Source organism: Pteropus alecto, unplaced genomic scaffold, assembly GCF_000325575.1.
Source record: "Pteropus alecto unplaced genomic scaffold, ASM32557v1 scaffold134, whole genome shotgun sequence".
NCBI classification, from domain to species: Eukaryota; Metazoa; Chordata; class Mammalia; order Chiroptera; family Pteropodidae; genus Pteropus; species Pteropus alecto.
This window is the reverse complement of record NW_006436283.1, coordinates 371,146-382,384: the sequence shown is the minus strand read 5'-3', so window position 1 is coordinate 382,384 and position 11,239 is coordinate 371,146. Positions and strand designations below refer to the sequence as shown.

At 56.1% G+C, this 11,239-nt stretch overlaps 1 protein-coding gene across 2 annotated transcripts in view; it reads left to right on the top strand.

Annotated features, from left to right (window-relative positions):
• The window catches only part of FOXK2 (forkhead box K2), a 41,379-nt gene that overhangs the window by 16,611 nt on the left and 13,529 nt on the right, over nt 1-11,239 (top strand). For both annotated transcript variants that reach the window (XM_015589683.2, XM_025047006.1), the window contains exon 2: nt 10,097-10,291. In XM_015589683.2, coding sequence (XP_015445169.1) covers nt 10,097-10,291 — 195 coding nt within the window. The remainder of the gene's footprint in view (nt 1-10,096; nt 10,292-11,239) is intronic.

Sequence of the window (11,239 nt, the reverse complement as noted above, 5' to 3'; positions counted from 1 at the left end):
GGTTCCTCGTGGGGGTGTGTGTAGCGGCAATAGCTTGCGGTTTTAATTTGCATTTCTCTGATGACCAGTGAGGCTGAGGATCTTTCCGTGTCCCTGGTGGCCACACGACATTGTGTTTTGAGACGTTCCTGCCGCTTGGGCAGGTGACCCGTCAGCGAGCCGCTCACTTGGTCAGTGGGACTCTGCGTGCACGGTGCTCGTCTTCGCGGCAGAAGGCAGGCCTTCGCGCGTCCTTCTGGGGGTGCTTTGTTTCCCTGCTCGGTAAGTGGAAATTAGTATTTTTATAAAGCGCCCTGAGAATGAAATGCCTTACCCCAGTGTCAGACACGTGTGGAAAGTCACCTTTTGGTGAGGGGCTCAGTACGGTGACCTCACTTACTGCATCTTAGTAGCGACAGAAAGCCACGGCCGAGGGGAGGGGGCAGTGAGAGTGGTCAGAGGGTCCACGCTTCAGCTGTAAGTCGGGCAGGAATGGGGACCTTGCGTTCGGCGTGGTCACAACTCCAGAGAACAGTGCTGCGCTGTGCGTCTGTACGTTGCTGAGAGAGTAGATCTTACAAGTCCTCTCCACGCACACGCACAAAATCGAAACTGTGAGGTGATGGATGGTAACCGGCCTTATCGTAATAAACCATTTTGCGGTATATACAGGTATCAAATCATTACATCGTGCACCTTAAACTTACACCACGTTCTGTCCCAGTTATATTTCAGTAAAACTGGGAAAAAAGCCCCCACAGTCCTAGACATTATATTCTTTGTGTTTGGAACCTCACAAGTAAAACAGAAGTACGTTTTCTCCAAAGTGTCTGTGTGCACCCCAGAAAGAGATCTACGTGAGCTTTTAGGGTTTAGGGAGAAAATACGCTTCTGGTTATTTTTCTCATCCCATTTGGTTGCTATTTTTGTGCTTTACCATATGTGGTAAAGTACTGTTTATACAAGTATATTGTTGCAAGACTTTTTCTTTTCAAGTAAACCTTTTTAGGGTATACTTTACATAGGATAAAACAAGGCTATTTATTTTTAAAGGGTACTTTTCAGAGAGTTTCCACAAGTGAATGCATTTGTGTAACCAAAACCTTAACCTCCTAAACCTCCGTCCTGCCTCATCGCCCCATTGTAAAAGCCCCAGCCAGCCACTGGCGTGCTTTCCGTCACCGGGGACTGATTGTCTCTTTTCTAGGATCTCTTATGAGTTGAATCATGCTGTGTCTACTCTTCGGTCTGGCTTCTTGTTATTAACATGTTTTTGAGATTCATCCATGTTGCTTGTTCGGGATGCTTGTGATCGTCGAGCGGTGTCTGAGGAGTCTCTTGCTTGCACATACCCCCAGCGGCTGATCCACACACCTGTTGCTGGGCGCCTAGGCGGTTTCCAGTACGAACCGTCACGAATCACGCGGCTGTGAACATTCGTGAATGAGAGTTTGTGTGGGCAGTTGCTCCCCTTCCTCGTGCCCAAATGCCTGAGAGGTGGAGTGGCGGCATACTAAGAAGCTGACTTTTCCAAAGCAGCCGCACTGTTTCATGTCCTTACCTGCGGTGCGGGGGAGTTCCTGTCGCTCGGTACCCTTGTCACACTTGGCTTTGCCGGTCTGGTGTGAGCCGTTCTGTGGGCCTGTACTGGGTGCCGAACAGCAGTGAGCATCTTCTCACGTGATCGTTAGCCATTCCCACATCTTCCTTCCTGAGGGCCTGTTTGACCATTTTTAGTGAGTGGTTTGTGTTATTATTGAATTTTAAGAGTTCTTTGTGTATCCTGAACACAAGTCGTTTGTGAGATTTCTGTGCTGTGAATATTTCTCCCATTCTGTTCCTTACCTTTCCATTTCTTGGTGTATTATTCGTATGTTGTAAATATTTGTACATCGACCTCTGCTTAGTTTTCCAGCAGGAGGGGTACAGTGGAGCTGTTCGGAGGCCGCTGCTCGCCAGCGGTAGCGGGGGGCACCGAGCACCACCGCCCGGCTTCTCTCGGCACTTGAGGCAGGCAAGGTGTCCGTCTTGGGAGGCTGCTTCGCTTTCCCGCACTGCTGTTCGGGCAGTGTGGGGGCAGAGTAACCTTAAGAGCAGTGCCCCTCGGGGCAGAGGCTTCTCGTGGAGCGCCCGCCGCATGCTCAGCCCACTGCCTGCCGTCCCATCCCGCTGGTGAGACGCCGGCGGGGTCATTCCTCTCGCCCAGGGGACGTCTCTGTCGTCTAGAACAGGTCCCGAGTGACTGAGCGATAGAGTAGAGCTCGTCCGCGTTTTACAGGTCTCCTGGAAGCACAAGGTGCCACAGCCGGCTGCACTGATGCTCAGTGCCACCGTCGTCCTGGCCTGGCGTCGGGCCCAGGCTGGCGCTTGATGAACTGGCCTCTGCCCGGACAGCAGTGGCCACACACAGTGTTGGACAGGGCGGCTCTTTCCAGCACCTTTGTTAGTGGGATTTCAGCACAGCGGATGGGAGGTCCCCATCAGAAAAACAAACAGAATTCTTCTCCAAGCTAAAGGAAACCTCAGAAGCGCCGGGCAGCCACCGGTGAAGCTGCTCTCACGTGGGCTGCTGGAAAACCCAACACCGGCTTCCTAAATCGGGTCAGGAGTGTTTCTGGAATCCAGGCGTCCTGGCCCGTGGGTACAGAAGCATGTCTGCCTGTGCAGGTGCGCCGTCCCCTGACGTCCGGTGTCTTAGGGTCCAGGGCCAGCTCTGTAGTGCGTGGGGTCCCGTACGATGTGGAAATGCGGGCTAAGAAAGCAGGAGAAAGCTTTCCATGTCTTTCGCGGCCTCTCTCAACCTGTCGTGGCGCTTTAGTTTGTCATTAGTACCGAGCTTTCTTCGGCAGAGGAAAGTGCAGACCTCCCAGACTCCGCAGGTGCCCCGGACAGGAGAGGACGGTTATGGGGGAGGGAGGGCGGTGGGAGGCAAGACGAGGGCGAGCTGAGGCCCCCCAGCCCCGGCCCCACTGTCCCGTCGACCTCACTCACGACACAGATTCGAATATAAATGGCTGCAGGTGGGCCCGGCGGGCTCTGGGCCTTGTCAGACCGACGGTGGTGGCAGCCTCAGCTTGGTGGCCCCGAGCAGGACTGGCCAGCGGCGTGGGTGTTGCTCGTGCTCCTTGTGCCTTGGGGAAGGCATCGCGAGCCACTGACAGATTGGGCTGCACGGATCGCTGGGCACGAAGGGTGGGGTGTGGGCCCCGGTGCCGCCTCTGTCAGCTGGAGGGGGCTGGAGAGAAGGATGAAGGGCGCGCTAGGCCCATCGAAGTGCCTCTTTGGCTCAGTCCTCCTCGGAAAGAACAGTTTTCCTTCCGTCTCTGTGGGAGCTCAGGAGGAAGCATGGCTTGCTGGCATGGCAGAGTGGGGACTGGAACCCCCTTTTAGCTCCCGTGTCTGTGTCATGCCTGCGCGGTACCGCCACTCTCCGCCAGACCCGCTGGCTGAGTCCCTTGCGTGGCGTGCGCGCGCTCTGTGCTGAGGACACCGCAGAGTGTCTCTGTCCAGGCTTCACTAAGGATCACTTGGTGTCTCCCTGTGGTGGAGGGTAGTAGTCACCTCACATGTCATTTGTCCACTTAGCCACCCCGTCCACCTGCATTGTGGTAGTTGGTACCGCTGTCCCCCCAGTCCCATGAGCCAGATGTGGAGCAGCCACCCTGCACTCCATTGGTGCCCACAGGTCACAGGTGTCGGCAGGGCCATCAGCACCATCTCTCAGGCCGGCGGGCCCAGCCCTCTCCCTGTCTGTGCTCAGCGCCCTGGCTGCTCTGGCCACTCCTGCCGCCCAGTCCCCTCTTTGATGTTACCCCCACGTCTCTCCCCACACGTGGACTGTTCTGCTGCCCTCCACCCTCCCAGCCACTGCGGTTGCTCATGCCACGTCATCGGTGTCCTCAGAGCACGGTCCCCCCGTGTAGCTTATTCTCACGTGAACGCAGCCTTTCCTTGGCTCATCGTGACATTAGACTATTGATTCCTTCCCTGTCACATGGGCTGATCGTTGTCACTTGCCACAGGCGAAGGATGGAGAGTAACCAGCTGCTCATTTCTTCGTCTGAGCGCAGGTCAGCAGCTTCACGTCGTACCTCTGGCCAGACATGCCTGGGGACGGCCAGCTAGGGGAAGTGATGTGGGGGACGTCAGTCGCGGCCACCTCTGCCTCCTCTTCTCTGTCTTAGGAATGGGGCCACCACCTCCACCTGGGTCCCAGAGTGAGGGGAGAGTAGAGGCATCAGCTGCGTGTGACGTGTTGCCTGTGGCGGAGCGTGAGCTGTGAGCACAGCGACCTGGGCCGTGGGTGTGTCACGTTCTCAGCGGTGTGCTGTCTCATGAATGTCGCTGCATTTAGGATGGGCTGGATAGTCTCCCAAGGAGGGGTGACATTCAGAGCCTGTGGAGTGTGGTGTCAGCAGAGACCACGACCTCTCGGGTCATGACTGGTAAGTCCAGCGACGTTAGCTGTGCTGGGTGAACAAGTACACAGGCGTCAGGGTCACAGGTACGAATGTGGCTGTGGCACTGTCCTCTGTACCCCAAACTGGGTCACACTCCCCTGCTTAGCCCGAGGCCGGCTGTCAGGGGTGCCCATGGCCCAGAGGACGGTCAGGGATTGCTGAGAGTTGCAGTGAGCTGACTTAGCATAATTGTCAGATGTCCCAGTCCCACAAGATGTCCTTGGACTCGATGGGATTCTGAAATGTCGTAGACAAGGGGACAGATGATGACGAGGGCGTGTCCCAGAGCAGGGCCGTCAGACTGTCCATGCGAAGGCCCAGGGCCGTGGACTGGCACTTCTGTAAAGTGCAGTCACCTGGACATCCAGAAGAGGGAGCTGTGTCCAGCCCTTGGCATCTGTGCTCACCTTGTTGGGGACGGTGGCTTAGCTCGCAGCCTGGCCCGGGCCCAGCCTCACTAGAGCAGCGCAGCCTGACCGTCCAGCTTTGCACTGGACATTTTGAAAGTTTCCACATTCTTTTTTTTTTTTTGGAAATTACTTCAGATTTACAGAAAAGTTGCAAAAATAGAACAGAATTCCCATTTTCCCAGATTCCCCAAAGAGTAACATTTGGCACACTTGCTTTATCTTTACTTTTTTCTGAAATTTTCGAAAGTGTCAAACGTGGTGCATTTTACCTCTAAAAGGTTTCCTCCTGCGTTTCCTAGAACAATGTCCTTCACAGCCACGGTACAGGCCCCAGCAGCAGCGCCGCCGTGTTTAGGCTGGGCGGGTCCCTCACTGAGGCCCCCGTCCAGCGGTGTCTCGGTCTCCTGTCTTTGTCCTCCTGTCATTGTGTCCGTGCCTCGGCCTTCTCTGATGTTGTCCACGACACTGACATTTTTTAAGAGGACAGGCCAGTTTTTTGTAGAATACTCCTCAACTTGGATTTACTTGTCTGCTGTTTCATCTCGGTGAGATCTGGGTTAGCTATTTTTGGCAGCAAATCCAGAAGTAGAGTCTTACACACCTGCTTTTCACAACATTGATGAAATAGGTTCTGGCCCGAGTCTCCTGTAAACTAGACACAGTGCTGGTGCCGGCGTGTGGCGGACGGCTGAGCTCTCGCTGCCTCCATTCGGGCTGATGATGCCTCTTGGCCTGGATCGCTTTTGGTTGGTTAAAAACCATCATTGCTAACATTGTGTAAGCCCCAGTTTCACAGTGTGTAACCCCCAGTTTCACTTTGTGTGGGTTTTTGTTTGTGTGGCAGACAAACTAGTACCGTATTTGATTTGATTTAATAAGCGTTTTTAGTGTCGATGTTGATGAATCCAGCTTTTAGCGAGTTCTGTTTTCTCAGTGACACGGTCGGCGTTCTCTCCTTTAATCTCCGCAGTCGTGCTGGCGCAGAAGGCCCCGTTTCCTGGTGTTGCTGGGCTCCTCGGCTCCCAGAGGGCACCTGTCACCTTGTCCTGAGTCACGTCTTGCCACTGTGTCAGGAGCTGGGCGAGGAGGTCAGAGCTGTGCTGGCCTGGCTCAGAGTCTACACGTGGGACAGGGTCCCCTGCATAACGAGAAAGAGCAGTATCCGTGTCCCGTGTGGCTTCCACACATGGGAGCCCTGGGTCTGCCACTGTGCTTCGTGACAGGTTGGTGCTGTGTTTAGGTGGTTCCCTGATTGGCAGTGAGGAGGACCCAGGACACGGCTGGCAAGATCTGGGCACCTCGCAGATCTTGGTTGAAACCTGCCGCCAGGCCAGCCTTCCTGCCACTGTCTTCGAGGTGACAGGCACCGTCAGCACTGGGCAGTGTGTGCCCCAGCACAGTCGATGGATCTGCGAGTAACTTTTGTATGTAGCTGGAGGGTCAGATTGAATGGGCTCAAAGCACCTGGCAGGTGGTCGATTTTTCGTGAAGAGATAGCGATAAGCAGAAGGTATACGAGAAACACTGAACGCCACTTAATGCACAGTGTTTCTGACCTTTGCTCTAGACAGACTCTGGAGAGCTCTTTTCAACTTGGCGTTGTGTTTTCAGTGGAGACACGGTCACCTGCATTGTCGCTTCGACTCGTGGGTCCCGCAGTGCCGCTCGCGGTGCAGCTCGCGCGTTTGGGCATCTTTCGTTGCGTTGGTTCTTTCTCTTTCTTTGATTCTTCCTTCGTCTCCCGTGGTTTCGATGCCAGTCGAGATCTGCCTTTCCCTCTCGGTCGAGTCGATTTTGTTAATAGTTTGCAAGGATGTTGAGTAGGCCTTGTTATCCGCAGGATCAGATCGGTGCCTGTGATTCAGTATTTCAGACCCCAGAAGGGAGGCGGTGCCCACGCCGTGCGGTGTCCGCGTCTGTCTGGTGTGGCCCCGGCCTCGCCAGTGTCCCGGTGCCGTGTGGGACTCAGGACAGATCCAGGCGCCCCTGGGCTCCACCTTCCTCCCTGGCCTTCTCAAGCGCCGGCTGAGCTGCTGTGGGTATATGCGACAGGTAACCCAGCAAACGGCCTGACACCCGTGAGGGGACGGGGCGCGCGTGCCCTCACTCCCGTGGTCATCGTGTGCGGCCAGTGTGGTCTCAGTCACCTTCTTTTCTAGGCCTGGAGTTGATTGTTCAGATCTCATGCTCGTGATGAAGAGTTGCAAGGTGCTCGGATGTAGGGCTCCTGTTTGTTTTATTCAAGTGACTTGCTTACTTTAATTACCTTTTTAGTATATGAAATTGGGTGCTTTTTCATTAATTCAGCCAGTTTGTACTGAGGGCCTGCTGTGTGTACCAGGCACTCTCCTAGGCTCCAGATCACAGCAGGCAAGGGCTTTTCTCTAATGGCGCTTGCATCGTACTGGGGGTGACAGCAAGTGGCTGCATGCAGGTGTCAGGCAGAGTCATGTGGTCACAGTGAGGCGAAGGACAAGGCAGGGTGAGGGGAGAGCGCCGGGTGGTCAGGGGGAGGCCCTTGGGTCGGCGGTGTGGTGTAGGTGGGGACCCTGGGTGGCGAGCGAGCCGTCGGGTCTGGCCCAGCGTGCACGGGGGCCTCTGGGGCGCTGGCGCAGAGGGAGCCTGGCAGCCGAGGGCGGGGCAGACGGGCCGCTTCCCCTCCGGCTCTTTGGTATGTTCGAGCGCCCTTCAGAGCTCACTCTGACTGCTGGGTGCAGACAGACTGGTGGGACCTGGGAGCACGGCTGGGTGGGGGCCGGGTGGGGGCCGGGCTATCGGGGGCTGGCAGTAGTAGAGGGTGTGCTGGGCTCCCGCTCTGCGGTGCGGCTGTCTGTGCACAGTGGGGTGTAGCGTTGGCCTTGCCCAGCCTCTGCCCACTTGCTGCCAGGGTGCATCTCCCTGGGCTGGCAGCCTGACTGCAGACACTGTCCAGTGTCCCTGGGGGCCGAGGACCAGCACGCAGGAGCGGGCCGAGGTGGCGGCGTGGGAACCAGTCGTTGGGGCCGTGGGTATGTGGGCTTTCCCACACCTTTTCACATGCGTGGGTTTTTTGGTGTGTCTTCGTGATCCTGTGACATATCCCGTGTACAGAGTGAGCGAGGTGCAGACGGAGAGCTCCATCACACAGCGGACCCCCTGGGGCTGCCTCTGGGGCCAGATGTCCCTCTCTCCACCCGCTCTTGGCCACCCCTCCTCTGTTCGCTACGTCTGTGGTTTTGTCGTTCCGGCGATGGGACGTGACTGGGATCGTACAGCCTGTAACTTTGGAGACCGGCCCTGCCAGGTGGCCGCTGTAGCAGTCGTCTGCTCCTTTTGCAGCTGAGCCGTGTCTGCGGTGTGGCTGGGCCAGTCTGTGTGACCGTTCTCCTGCTGCACGACAGTGGGGGACTTGCCAGGTTGGCTCTGACAAACGAAGCTGCCGTGAACACTGGTGTGCAGGTTTCTGTGTGAACTAAGTGTTCACCTCTCCCGGTAAACACCGAGTGTAGCTGCCTGGTTGTGTGACATGCACATGTCTCACTTCAGGAGAAAGCGACAGACCACTGTCCTGGGAGGCTGTGCCCTGTCCTGTGGCCCCAGCGACAGGGGCCAGGCCTGTTTCTTCTCATCCTCACTGGCCCATGGTGCTGTCAGTCTTGTAAATTTCACCCATCCTGATCACTATCTGGCAGTATCTCGTGGAGGTTTTAATTTGTGGTGCCCTAATGGCTAGTGACGTTGAACATCTTTTCACGTGGTTACTTGCCATCGTGTATCTTTGGGGAGATGTTTTTTCTGAGTCTTGCCCATTTTCTCAGTGGGTTATTTTTCTGTCGTCTTTAGGTAGGTAGACCTTTACAGTCTGGTCAGGAGTCCTTCGTTGGAGGTGTCGTTTGTACGTGTTTTCTCCGACCAGCTGAACAAGGGAGGGGGGCGTGTGTTTTCACCGTCTGAGCAGGGTCTCCTGCTGAGTAGACGTTTTCGCTTCTGGTGATAGGGCGTGTTTTGAAAGTGAGAGCGGATGGCTTAGCAGGTGGGTTGGGTGAACCCTGTGCTTCTGGCCTGAGCAGCTGGCTGATGCTGTCCCCCGCATCAGGGGAGCTGGGGAGGAGTTGGCACGGGGTCTCGTTAGAGACGCCTGTGTGCGTGCAGAGGGGGCATCGGGAAGGCCGTGGGAGACGGGTCTGCAGTGTGGGAAATGTGGATTCCGGAGCCTTTTGCGGGGGTGGAATTGAAGGTCACGGGCCCGGGTGAGACAGGGAAGCACGGAAGCTGGAGTCTCGGTCTGGGGCATTGGCAGTCTGAAGGAGGAGCCCTGAGAGGTAGGACCAGGGAGGGGCATGGGTGCTGGACGCCAGGAAGGAGGTGGTCAGCTCGCCAGGCTCTGCTCTGTCCACTGAGACGGAGGACTGACCCGAAGCAGGAAGCGTCTGAACCCTGTCGAGTGACCCTGGAAGTGGGAGGGGCGTGTGACCTCCATGTGCTGGGCCTTTCCTTGGCAGGCAGCGAGGTCGGACAGGGTGGTGGGCAGAGCCGGCTGAGCACCACGGCTGGTCCTTCAGCCATTTGTGGATGGGACCCGAATTGGGCTCTGTGGGACGGGTGTGGGATCGAGACTCTGGGACTGGGAGTCTCTAGAGCTATTTTTAACTTATTCTGTGAAGGCGTTCGGCTTGCATTACTTTATTTTTAATAAGTGCACTTGAGTTATGGCAAGCAAGCAATATTACAGGTGAGCCAGGGTGTTAAATTGTAAACCTTTCCCTCCAGATTTATGTCTGCTCAGTCAAAAAGCTGATAGCGTTTTTAAGTAATGACTTTTTTCTTAAATGAGAAATAGCCATAAAATTGTCTGTCTGCTTAATGACCCAATTACACCTGTACATTTGTTTCGAAAAGAAAAACGCATACTAAGTGGTATTTCAGTCTTTGTTTCTAATCTACTGTAAGACCTAAAACAACGTTCATTTATTTTCAAAGGGACAATGCAGATTAAGTGGTGTTTGCGTTCGCTGTCCTTTTTATTTTCTTGTTTGGCTGGTCTAAATGATGTTTTGTTCACCAGAATGTTAAAATCATGAGCTGCCTTCGTGGTTTCGTTCCTCAGCTGCAGGTAGCGTGTGAGCTGCACTGGGAGTGGGCTCCAAGGCAGCTCTGCCACACCCGACGGCCCCCATGCCTTCGGGGCACGTGGGCGCCACGTCCGGCCCTGGGCGGACCCCACGTCCCTCAGTCCTGCAGGACACTCACACGGCTGTTCTGTCGCAGGTGCACGTTCAGGTTCCCGAGCACAAACATCAAGATAACGTTCACCGCCCTGTCCAGCGAGAAGCGGGAGAAGCAGGAGGCGCTCGAGTCCCCGGTGAAGCCCGTCCAGGCCCACATCTCGCCCCTGACCATCAACATCCCAGACACCATGGCCCATCTCATCAGCCCCCTGCCCTCCCCCACGGGAACCATCAGGTACCGCAGCTTTCGTGGGGCGGGAGGGCATGGGTGCCACTGTGCACATGGCCACGCCCTGATTCTCGTGCTCTCCTGCTGCCTTGGGACTGTGAGGCGCCATCGTGAGTCTCGGTGATGCGCAGGAGTGCACGGTGACGCCTCACCCTTCCCCGGGGCTGGCGGACGTGGGCAGGGCCATATTGAGGGTGCCTGAACGACCGTTCTGTTTCCTCTTACAACGTGCAGTTCCCAAATGTTCCTGGGTTTTACTTAGGGTTTCTTTTTATTTGAATATAAATCGAAGAGGCAGACGATTTGGCATATTGGTCTGAAGGCGGAGCTAGGTTTTCATTTGTATTTTTAAGTTTGCTGCAATTTGATGTAGCTTCTGAGGACTTGCTCTTTGGATCGAAGAGTCTGACTACAGGGAAGTGACAAACGTGTGTTCGTGTGATGTCCTAAGAGGGGCTGGGCTCCTCGAGAAGTGGAGGACGGCAGCTTTGGGGCACACTCTCCACGCTGAACCCGGAGCCCAGCACACAGCCATCAGGTTGCGCCAGGCTCATAGGGGATGGAGGCCGAGGGTCAGGTCAGAAGCAGCCACGGGCCCCTGCAGGCGTGTGTCCTTGGAGTGGGTCTGAGTGCAGCCTGCCATGCGGCGGGGTTCGCCGTGACCGTCAGCAGGGCTCAGACCAGTCCAGCTGGTAGGTCGGCTGTCACCAGGAAGCCTGGAGCATGTGTCTGGGCTTCTCAGCTGTGAGGGCTGTGGACGTAGGTGCGGCGCGAGAACACGTGCTTCTCTCTAGATCTGGGCTCCGCTGTCCAGGTCTGTTTATGGACCTGGCCGGGAGCCGGGAGGGGCTCGCGTCGTCCACGGGTGCTGACCCTGCGTGTGGCAGAGCTGGCGAAGGCACAGAGGGCACGCAGGAAGCTCTGGGCCTCACATGCGGCCGGGTTTCATTGTCT